This window comes from Lepisosteus platostomus, chromosome 7 (assembly GCF_059453375.1).
Source record: "Lepisosteus platostomus isolate fLepPlt1 chromosome 7, fLepPlt1.hap1, whole genome shotgun sequence".
Taxonomy (NCBI): Eukaryota; Metazoa; Chordata; class Actinopteri; order Semionotiformes; family Lepisosteidae; genus Lepisosteus; species Lepisosteus platostomus.
In genome coordinates, this window is record NC_142617.1 from 48,956,425 (window position 1) to 48,968,608 (window position 12,184).

General features: G+C 40.5%; 1 protein-coding gene across 2 annotated transcripts in view; it reads right to left on the reverse strand.

Annotated features, from left to right (window-relative positions):
- Window positions 1–12,184, reverse strand: part of prtga (protogenin homolog a (Gallus gallus)) — a 57,396-nt gene that overhangs the window by 3,156 nt on the left and 42,056 nt on the right. For both annotated transcript variants that reach the window (XM_088640933.1, XM_088640932.1), the window contains exons 12-16: window positions 3,360–3,455; window positions 2,979–3,165; window positions 2,700–2,827; window positions 1,476–1,646; window positions 89–271 (exon numbers count right to left, since the gene is read on the reverse strand). In XM_088640933.1, the coding sequence (XP_088497059.1) occupies window positions 89–271; window positions 1,476–1,646; window positions 2,700–2,827; window positions 2,979–3,165; window positions 3,360–3,455 (765 nt within the window). The remainder of the gene's footprint in view (window positions 1–88; window positions 272–1,475; window positions 1,647–2,699; window positions 2,828–2,978; window positions 3,166–3,359; window positions 3,456–12,184) is intronic.

Sequence of the window (12,184 nt, forward strand, 5' to 3'; positions counted from 1 at the left end):
TTCACTGTAACTGCACATGTATGGACGGTGTGCTCAGGTCAGCTCAAGACAGCAAAAGTAACACGACAACATCAGCCTTTCAACTGACCTTTAGCCTCAGCTGTGCCATCAGAATGCCTGGAATTTTGACTGGACTGAGACCCTTCTGGCAGAACAGCCAACTCCACCAGGTTGGAGAAGGGCCCGTCTCCCACCTCATTTGATGCCGATATCTTAATGAGGTAGACATTCCCCAGAAGAAGGTTCTCCAGCAATGCCATGGTGATGCTCCCTGAAAAGAAGCCTGGAGTTAATAAACTGCAGCTGGGTTTGGGCCACTCATGACTGACGTAATCAAACAGGCTGTGGAGGCCTGAGAAGAAGAGCAGCCAGAATAACGATGAATTTACAAATGTGCCATTTCACAGGTGTCTATTAAAAACTAAATACTTCCAGTTTATACATTAGATACACGTTTGTCACCAGTTTTGATAAATACTAAATCATTTGGATTTCGGCGAAAAGACAAGGAATTCACCTCCTGCCAGGCCACGATAATTATCTTGCACTTGCAAACGCATAAAAATCTAAAGATGAATTAAACTTCTCTTTTCTTCAACTACAAAGTGCTTTTCTGCAACAAAATCTTCTCTGTGTGCTGCTGGCTGACAGAGCCATGACCACCACTGGGCCATAACAGGATCTACTGGTGACCATGGAAGGCCAGTAGAGCAGCAGAGCAGAGTTTAGCAGCTCTCATCATTTCCACAGATCACCTCACAGCCCCCAGTAGTAACTGTCAGGAGGGCTGCTCTGATTTACAGTGAATGGGACACACACCGGTTCTGAAAGTCCTAACTTCTGACCTCTCAGAGGTGGCTAAACGTAAACTGCGGATGCTTCGCATTTCAAAAAGTCATCTGCACTCAATTATAACCCAGCAACAACCCTGCTCAGACTCAGGGTTAAAGGCGGCAGCTCCCTGGCTTTACGAACACTTCATCTTGGAGCATTCTAGTGCCACCTCTGCCTAGATACCAATATCCCACCATTAAATGAGCCCCCACATGTGATGCTGTTCAAAGCCAACATTTTTTAAATCTCTTCGGTCACTGCTGTTTTCTCCTTGTAAATGACTTTATACTTCAAAGGAACAATGACTTGAGCCCAGGTACTGAAAGACAACAGCTCTAAAAAACTTTAAAAAGGATTCTTTTTCTACTTTATACTTTAGTATTTTCCAAAGGAGAAAAAAGGTTTATGTAATAATTCACCATCCTAGTTTATCCTTTTGCCTAACAGGATAACATCAGACTTTTATCTAGGACTAAACAGGTTTTACACGGACCAGTAAGGTAAGGAATTAAGGATCTACGTCTCATACATTGAGAAATTAGATATTGATTTCCAATTAACAAACACATTTGCAGGCCAGTGTTCTGGCGGCAGCCTTCAAGCCTTTTAATAATGGTCTGTTTGTGGAATTTGAGAATTACCTTCTCTCTGAAGCACCTGCCACTCTCCAGCAATCCATGCCTTCCTGGAAGCATAGAGGACTGTGTAGCGTGTCACGACAACATTGGGCTCCTCTGGTTGCTTCCAGGACACCAGGGCTGTGTCATCCTCTATGAGAGTCACCTTCACTCCTGTCGGAGGTCTAGTCGGAGCTGGAAAAGCAAAGCAGCACCACATCACGAAAAGCATGGGTTAAACTAAAAGAACATGCACATGCCAGGTTTCAGCCGCTGTGCTGAGGCTTGGCCACTTCGAATCTTCACAAGAAGATCTAAAGATATTAAGTTTTCAAATTCTTGACGGGACACAGCAAAAACGTATCATCACCGGTATGCAGCTCTGTTGCTGTACAGTTTCTGAGAGCACTCAATTCTGTGTTCCTGCATTAGCTAGAACAGTTACGAATGTCTCGCAAATTTCTAAAAGGAACATCAATGAGACACCAGGGACTTACCTAGGATTTTAAATGAAATTGTGAGGAAGTCACATTCAAGGAGTATAGCACTTACCCTACCCTAACATGAAACACAACTTTAAATGTGCAAAGATTAGACCCATTCTACTAAGATTATTAGACCTGCAACTCATACTTCTCTTTTTTCAAGGAAACTTCTCCTTATAACGGAGCAATGGATATGACCAAAAGCCATTACATAATTGGAAACAACATCAAACATGCAATTTACATCCATGTTTACACCTAATCACATGCTTTGGACATTTGTGCAATACAGTGCCAAGTTTCTTAAGTGAAGTGGAAACACTTCAACAGTCTGTATCCAATAATATAATTATGCATGATCTTTGCACAATCAAGTAATTGAACAACCGTCAGAGAGAAAACTCAAGTAGGTAAAGCTCTCTCCTAACAAGCCTTTCAGTCCCCTCTGCAGAAGTGAAGATCAGTATTGATCAGGCATCAACAATAAACAAACCTCCTTAACCTAATCCAGATACTATTGCAGATAGGTTTCCTGAGTCACACTTTAGCAGGGGAGATGAGACATAAACAGCTGTTTCAGAGGGATTTCAAACATAAATCCTACCTGCATTACAAAGTCCAAAGCAATGCAAAAAGAATAGGCCAGCAGGTAAACTGAGCAGTTAAAAAAAAAATCAAGCCAGCTGGTGCTTCAAGAACTGAAGGCCTGGCTTAAGAACCGTTCTGTCCTTCACAAGCTGCGGGTGAAGAGGCGCAGTCTTACCTTCTGGCATTGTACTCTGGTAGACCACAGGACTCCACGGGCTCGAGAGCTGGTCCACGTGGAGGCGGACTGCAAACTCGTATCTGGTGTTGGGCTGAAGGTCCTGCACAAGCATGTGCTGCTCAGAACTGCCGTGGTGGGGAGGGAAAACAAAACAAGTGAGCAAAACAGGCATTGAGAAGACGAAGAACCATGTAAAAGGCCCCGGAAAGCAAGCGTCGCGAAGTGCCCGCGGCTGTGAGGACAGCGTGCAAAGCGGCGAGCGAAGCCGGGACTCACGTCTGCAGGTAGAGCACCAGGGAGGCGTTCTGCAGGCCCACGGGGTTGCAGCGGATGGTGTAATTCACCGTCTGGCCGGAGGTGAAGGCGGGGCGGCCCCAGTGCAGGTACACCGAGGAAGAGCTGTTGGCCTTCACGTACAGGTGGTGAGGAGGTGGAGGAGGAGGCACCATGCGATCCCGAACCGCTGGAACAGCGAGGAAGAGCATCTCTTACTCAGAGGCCTGAGGCCGAGAGGACGTCTAAACCAATACGCTTTCGTGGCATGAGCCCAACAGGCAGTTTTAGTAAAAGAGGTTTGGAATTGATAATATAAAAAGTGTCACAGCAGACTGTATATCACTGTCAAATTCTTCAGTGTAATACTCCAAGCTTACTTACACACACAGCCAGGGGTGCTGACTGTCTGGTCTGCCTGATAACCTTCTCCCATGTAACTGTAGGCCAGAAGCTTGACGTGGTATTTCCTCCTTGGATCTAAATTTAAAAAGTAAGATGGATTAAGTCTCTATGGCTTTGTTTGAGCAGAGCCTTTATAATGGTTTAGATCACGACAATGGTTACATTACAGTATAAGGAAGCAAAAAATGTTAAAGCACAAAAATAAGTTATATCAATGTCTGTGGATAAAATGTTTTTTGTTTTTTGTTTTTTTCCGGTTTCATTATATACAGCTCTGTAGTTGGGGGGAAGATAACAGATGCTCTGTCTCCCAGTTATTTTCTGGGCAGTGTGAGACACATTGAGGTCTCTCAAACACAATAGCGCCTCCCAACATGAGGGCCCTCTTTCCATCATCCTGTCCACAGCTTTTCACACATAAACCCCTCCCTGCACCTCTGCGAGCCGATGACCATTGCTAGTGGTCACTTTCTTTCAGCTCCGGGGTCAGAAGTCAAACTACAATGGCCTTTGCTGAAAGACCTGCCCCAGCCAACACAACTGGCTTGGAAAACAAAAGGAAGACAAAGAAGCCATAAATGAGATGCTGTTTTCTCTTTCTCCATAAACAGCAACTTTCAAAAAATAAATTCTGTTACTGGATGTATTTTAAGATTAACACTCATTTGTTTTGCTAAAGCTAAAATTTTGAAAACATTTTCTCACATAGTTACAAAACATTGGTCAAAGCATGTTTTAAAATATGTAATCATACAGTAGTTTTGTAATCCACTCCGATATCTACAACACTCCAGAGATGTTTTTCAGTGGAACATATTCAGCTACGCTCTTCGTACTCCAAATAATAAGTAGAATTAAAAGTGTTTGTCATGAAATGTTTTAGCCAAAAATGTTATGGGTTTACAAAATCCTTACACGGTTTATGACATCAGGTCACTACAGGGCTCTACACTGATGTCGTTATGGCAGCTGTAATTCTGAAATTACTTCATTACCAAAGATTTTTGGTTTTTCAGCTTTCACACCCTTTTTAAAGCATGACTCCAGCTAAAACTAGTGTTTGCTAGAAATACAAAGACACATCTGGTATTAAAATTCACCAAAAAACCTATTCAAAAGGTTCCAATACTTTATTTTAAGGTGTGATCACCTGTAAAGACTACACCAGGGAACACTGACTGATAAAAGCAGAAAGACCCAGAGCTACCCTTGGCATTCCTGGCTGTGGCATTCATTCGGATTTTAAGTGTGAACCTCTGAAACTCTGGAAAACTGAGATCCTGAGAGTAAGCAAAACCCATCACAGGATTGCAGTGTCCAGTGACAATACAAGCGAAGGTATCAGTGTTAAAGAACACTCAGAAAAAAAAGATACCTTGAGAGAAAATCTCTGTTCTCCAGGGGTCTGCCCCTTATATATTTAAGTCATTACTTTTCATTGGAAATCAATCTGGAAGTATTATTCACGTTTATCATAGGGGGAAAGTGAATGAATAATAAACTCAGTCTTATTTACATGGAAATATATATTTTATGGGTTACAATTAAGGGATTGGCTGGAGGAATTACCCCAAATAAAGTGGTATACACTTTCTAATGGAATTAGGAGTGAGAACTACAACAGACTCATGCAGAACCCTCTGAGACCTGTGGAAATAGTGTAGAATCTATCAAACTAATGAGAACAGGCCGCACAGGAATTCTTGGGCTCTTTAATATTTTAAAGTATGTCACACTTCATTATGCACAATCTCTAACAAGATTTAAGCTATTAAAAAGTAATCCATACTACTACTCATTCAGGAAATAGTTTATCATGTGTGCTATAATTTAAACCAATATGTGCTATTCCTCTCACTGTCTAAAACATAAGACAATAATTGAAAAGTACCCAAGTATTCATCAGCTTGAGGAAATGTTCTTGTTGGTCAATGGGCTCGGATCTACAAGCTTTTTTTTTAAGAATTATTATTATTATTATTATTATTATTATTATTATTATTATTATTAATAATAATAATAAAAGCTTATTGTGCACAGAGGGGAATCAGGTCTATTAACAGGCACTATCACCAATATTTAGTTTTGTATAGTTCAATTTGATTTTACACAGTAATTAACATTTCAATAATGTTTTTTTTCTTCCTTTTTTCCAGTAAGTAGGTTTACATGACATTTTTAGCACGGTTGCCAAAAAATAAACAAACCACTCACACCTATCTATTCTTAATAAATCGGCACACTGTTCCAGTTCAAATCCACATACAAAAAATGTTAAAATATGATGTTGAGAAGTTTGTAATATAGCATCCGGGGCAGTGAAAACATTTTCGACGGGCAGTTTCCACAGCCTTCTCAGTGATACAGCCAGTTAAACCAAACAGCTACTACAGGGATGTTATTATACCTAATGCATTCATTCTTTCAAGCTGTTGTTTTCAGAGCAAGGGAATAAAAAAGTTATCTTACTGGAGCATTCAACAGAGACTGTGCCATTAGTGCAATGCCAAACATGGCCACTAAGCTATGCTCTTTCACTCACAAACACAGGATTCGGTGGCTAAACTTTAAAATTGTCACTGGTCTGTCTCTAACAGGGGTAATTTAACCTTTAATTTAATTGCTGTAGGTTTCAAAGGACTACAAATCCTATCCAAGGTGTAACACACCACTATTGGAAGGGTCAGTTTAGTTGAATACACAATTTGAGAACAGCTGACAGCTTACCTAGTACTGCCAACTTCCACCCTGCCAACAAGATATCTTAAGTGAAGACTATAAAGGAAGGTTTACACGTTCCTCCTGACTGAGGCCTGTAGGAGTCTGAGAGTTGTGGAAAAGAAGGGCAGAGATCTCTATCAGTGAAGCACTTTTTTAGCACAAATGGCTATGGGGGTGTTGAACCAGCTATCCATCCACGTTGATGAAGTTTATACCCTGGTTTCTTTCATGAAACAGTTGGATGAGCTCTTCAGATCAATGAGCTAATAAATACCAAATGGGCTAGATGGGTCGAATGGCCTGTTCTCAGATGTAACCGTTCTTACGTTCTAATGAAGTGTAATGGTGAGACTTCACAGCCTGTTCCGAGATAATTAAATATAGCAGTGAAAGTAAAATAGAAATAGCAATATTATTAAGTATGAAATGGCAGTAAGAAATAATATTTATTTCTAGGATTTTCAAAACATCATTATAAAGTAACAGGCAACAAGGTGACGTGGCAATTAGCACTGATGCCTCCCAGCTTTTGGGTCCTGCGGTTGATTCTGGACCTTCTGTGTGGAGTTTGCATGTTCTCCTCTTGTTCATGTGAGTGTTCTGTTTTTCTTCTATATTCTAAGACATGCTGTCTAGATTAAACACCCACCATGAGCCCTGTGCTTGAGGATATGCTCTGTGTTGCCACAACCCTTTCCAGGAATAAGCTGCTCGGCGAATGGATGGACAGAGCATAAAGCAACACAGAGCGGATCACTGAGCTAAACAGAATACAACAGGAAAGATAAAGATGAACAGCGAGGATTTATCCTCAAACTTACCTACAGCACAACATGATTTTTTAGAACAGAAACCCACGTTCCCAAGAAAGAGAATAACAGGCTGTGTTATAGGTATAAGGTATAGGTATCCACATAACAGGCGGCAATAGGTTGTCACTTTTTATGTGCGGTGGAGTGAGACATTTACGGTGAAAAGGGTTACTGAGGGGAGAGCCATTTTGAGATTTGGAGGCCGGCCCTGACAGGAAAATTAATGGCCTTCATTGGGATATTTTCAAATAATTCGGTGAATTCAGAATTCAGAAAACAGTGGGTTTTTTAGAAACATCCCACTTAACATTGTATCAAGTTCTGGATGTTGTTGTTGTATTTCTTTAAATAGACGAGTGTATTTCAGAGGAAGAGGGGAAAATGTTTCTTTTTGGAGGGGGTTGGGATACCAGGGAGGCAGCTTTCAGCTGCTGAGATTTTGAAGCCCTGAAGAGCTTCAATGGAGCCAGTCTAAGGCCATTAGGTCAGGGCCAGATAAAACTGAGAAAGAATCTGGGGTCAGAGACATGGAATATGAGTCGAGTTTCCTTTTTAAAGGTCCTTTCCCTCACAGCTTTAGTAGGAAGAGATAAAGAAAATTGCTTTGGGGAAAAAAAATAAACCTAAAATCTAGCAGCAAAGTTACTTCTAGGGAGTTAAGACCAATAGAATAGGTACAGAGCTCAAGACAGTTCTCTGTGGGCACCAAGAGCACATTAGTCATCATCCTAGTGCGCTAAACTACAATAGCACAGGAACTACTCTAAAACCTAAACAGCTGACAAGACAATAAGATGACTCCCAGCTGGTCTGCAATTTTAAAGTTTAATGATTAAATCAATTCTTTGCTGTGAGTAAGTGCAGTTTTAAGGTTAAAAATAAAAACTGTTGAAATAAACTATAGGGCTGGCCAATGACCAGTTAACCAGTGCTTTCCTTTTATCTTTGTTGTAACCAAAAATATTATTTAAAACATACATGCAGTGGAAACGATACAGTTTCAAAAGACAGAGAACTGTCTAAAAGACTAAACAGGCTTGGACTTGTTCCGAAAGGTGGGGGGGGGTGTAAAGACACAATGACAGATGAAATTAAATTCAAGGTCTTGGCTAATGCCCACTTTTCAATCTTCCTTATGTCCGGCTCCAGCCATCCCATGGGCTTTTGTTCGCCCAGAGTCCAGCTGAATGCATCAGGGGTCTGGGTATGGCAGGGAGAGCACACTGCCCCCCAATCTGCCCCTGCAGCACAATGGCCTGCAGTAATTATGCAGGAAAGAGGCTGAGAGTTTGGGGATGGTGTGACATCTGGGGCATGACCTTTGACATGGAATCTGGGCAAGCTAAATCCTGCTGCAAGCCATGGCGCTCCAGAGGGGATCTGTTGGGGGGGGAGGGTCACTAAGTGAAGGAGAAGAAAAGCTGACCTAATGAAAAGCTACGGTGCAGGTTTCAAAGAGCATTTGTTTCGCACCGCCACCAGCTAGACTTAAATGTAGTTAAAGGAAGTCCCAGGGTAAACTCTAAGTAAGAAATGGTGGCGTTCAGTAGTCACGGCAGTTCCACTGCTCCAAAAAAAAAAGTGCAGCTCGTGATGTCTGCAAAAAGCTGGGTCTGTCAATTGGGTTATCTTTTCATGGCCTTCTTACTTACTTACTTTTCACAGGGAGAGGCCATAAAGGTTTTTATAAGACAAAAGCACAAGGGGAAAACTGTTCTTGATCACCAACATTTACAGCCCTGCTTGCTACAACCAGACACACACCAATCTTCAACAATGCCAATAGGATCTCTGCACAAGGCTGTTAGATGCTATTAGCTCTTAGATAAGGCCTGCCCATGCACCCCCTCCCTCATTTGTGCACACTCAGGCGTGGACTAATAGCCTTTGAAAATGAATGCTAATCAAAGAGAGACACGTATTAACATTATAGCTGATTTTAAGAAGAAGGATGCCTTTAAAAGCTTAAAATGTTGCAGGTATCAAATACTCCTAGTGGTCCTGTTGGGATATTTTGGAATTAAGGCAATGTTACCGACCCAAAACACTTAACAAAAACAACCAGGCTGTTAAATGCATTTGATTAATTGGACTCGTTTAGACAGCACTACAACCTTTAGGAATGCACTGCTCAAACAAAACAAAATTCAGAGCATAATCCCCCGAACAAGGAAGAGCACCTATCTTAACATTTGTTCACTCTTGGTGTTTGTTGTTGGGTTTGTTTTCAAATCCCAGGTAGAAAGGGTTAAGTGTGCTCAGCCCCTTTTTATGAAAGGAATGTTAACTTTCTGGACAGCCTATAAATTTGGTTGCCATTCCTTATTTGAAGAGAAATTCTTGAACTGTTTGTGGTCACCTGATTTTTATGGCCTGTGTGCCTTCTTGTCTCCTGCAGAAGGGCAGAGGCTTCTTCTAACCCTGTGGGGCCCCAGGCCATAGAGTAGGGTCTGAGCCATGGTAATAAATGTCAGGTCTTTTACTGACCCTAAGAGCAGCACATTTCACATGAGTGGAGAGGGGATCTGCAACCTCACATAACTGAGAAGCAAGATTCCCATTCCTAGTCAGGCACTCTGCAGATGCAGAGACATGGGGACTTCTCCAAGTGCATATCTAAATGTAGTTGACAGACTTTTTTGGGAAAATAATTTTTGCATGTGCATTTAACAAAATTACACAAAGTAATACTAAAATACAATTTAAACCCAAATCTTGGACAGTTGTGAACTGCCTGAAAAACTGCCTCATAGCCAATAATCCTGATGTTTGCATCCACAAGACTTCTTTAATTAACAGAAGGATACTATTTCTTATCTTACAAAAAGAAAATTTGGGGAACTTTGGAAGATATTCTGTTAAGCTATCATTTAGAAAGTCTTGCTCCTTCAGGAGGCTAAGGCTCATCATTTGCTTGGAGTCAGGCAAGCAGTCTATTAATGCGCCTGCCATAATGTAATACATACATCTCTACTGTCTGACACTTGGTGCTGTCTGATAATGTGAGTTTTGTAACAGATAGGACAAAAGAGAAGCTATTCCGAATGGCCCACGTTTGCCTAGAGCTATGAAATAAATTTCCTACTAGACCGTTTTTTTCCGCTCTGGTGTCACGGGGGTTCAGTAGCATTCTGACCCCGAGTCTAACTTGGAAGAAAAGGAAAAAAGAAACGCACATGACAGGGCTTTAACTCTGCTGCACAACAGCTCTGCGTGGAAGCAGTTTTCTGTTCTGCAATTATTCCTAAATTTCATCTGGAACGTCAGTGGGAGAAAACACTGTAACCACAAGGGCATATCACACTTTTCAGGAAAGAAAAGTTACAAGCTTTGTAAGTGCCTAATGTGCAACAAAGAAAATGCAACAATTACCATGGATATAGACTTAAAAGCAATTTGGGGAAACTAAATTTAGCCACAACTGTCAGCAGGACAAATGGTCTGGAAATGGATGAATAGGGAAAACGGCCTCATGCCGACCCTTCAGTTGGCAGAGCCTGAATGCGCCGTGTAATGTGCATAACGACATGTGTGCACAGAACAGGCCTGCGCAGGCTGGAGAGATGCCGAAGGAAAACCTATGTCCTTCTGCATCAGTGGTTGAGCAATGTACTATACGGCCGTAAACCTACCCAGCACTACTAATGAAAGAAATGAAAGAAGGAGAAAAAGAACACACAGCCAAAGATCATAGAGGTGCTGTCCAGTAAAAACAATATAGTGGAACCAAACAGGTGCAAACTCTGTCCACTCTGAAACGATGTAGTTTCTCAACACTTAACAACATTCTGGCAAACACAAGTGCTCCTCAAGACAAAGAACGGACAGAACTGTGAAACAGCATGGCAGTGCAACTCAAGAGAGAAGGAAACGATATTGTAAAAGGAAATATTTTACAATCTTCCGAATAAAGTAAAAAAAATGTATATTAACAAACTGTATTCATAAAGCATATTTCCAAACCCAAAGATGTTGTGTATAGTGCAAAGAAGGAAATGCAAAAAAAATGCAACGAAATTGTAACGAAACAAGAATATTCATGATGAACGTTAAGGCAATCAAACATGGGAGTTAGTAGAAAAAGTTAAAAGTTTATATTAGAAAAGAGCAAAAGAATGTTTCTCAAAGAGTTGATTAAAATGTTCATAAAAATGCATTCACTTAAAACATTTAACTTTTCAGAGTTGAGAAAATAGATATATATATAAATAAAAATATAAAGATTTATATAAAATATTTCAGATAAACAGAAATATTGGAGCTTTAGTTTTCTTCAAAAGGCCTGAGTTCAGAGCTGTTTACAGGTTTTATTATGCATTAAAACCTGTGATGTAATGAACTGCATGCTCTAAAATACTTAATGCATATTAGCCTTTTAAATGGAAAAGCTTAGCAACATTTCATCTGCTTTTTCAAAGCTTTCAAAATTGTTGTGGCATTGTTCTAAATGTGCTTTAGATCTCACTAATCTGATACGGTGTGAACTGTGACAGATCTCACACGTCCAGCCAATGTTTGATGACACCCACCAGGAACTGGGCCGAGAGAGGCCCACTGAGTTACCAGTACCGTCCAGTAGAATTGAATGTGAAGTAAACATTTTACAGGAGTTAATACAGTTGTCTGATAGCACGGGATTAAAAATACTGTTTGATACAAGTCAGAAAAACTTCTGATTATCAAAAATTCCTGTAAACATTGGATCACTTAAGTCTAGATTTTAACATTTTAATTTCCATTTTAGATTAAATCCATTGTTAAAAACAGTTAGAATTTAAATACATTTTCATACATTTAGAACAAAAATGCTCAAGACACTTCACTGATCTGGTTTAAAATGAAGTTTGACAAACATTCCCTTGACACCCTTGTTTAGCTTTTATTAAACGTAATCAGTCCTTTTTGAAACAAATTAGGCTCATTTGCATTATTAGGAATAAGTTATTCAACTTACACCAGAAGAGGTTTTTGTAACATGAGATGATCACATTAAAATGTCTGGGAAGCAAAAGCTCATTTAAGGAAACAGAGTGTAAAGTCGGTCAGTTTTCAACATGCCTCTGTTGCATCTTTTGATATTGTGATGAACCATTTGTACTGACCAGATGATAACTGTCCCAGCAGAAAGTGCTATACTATACTAGTTGCTAGGCAAAATAGACCAGGCCAGCCACTGGGTCAGTGCAAGTGTTCCTGTGACCCTGCATTAAAACCTGGGCTCATCAGAATACCTTATTAAAGGACATTTGTCATGCTTTGCCACTCAAATCA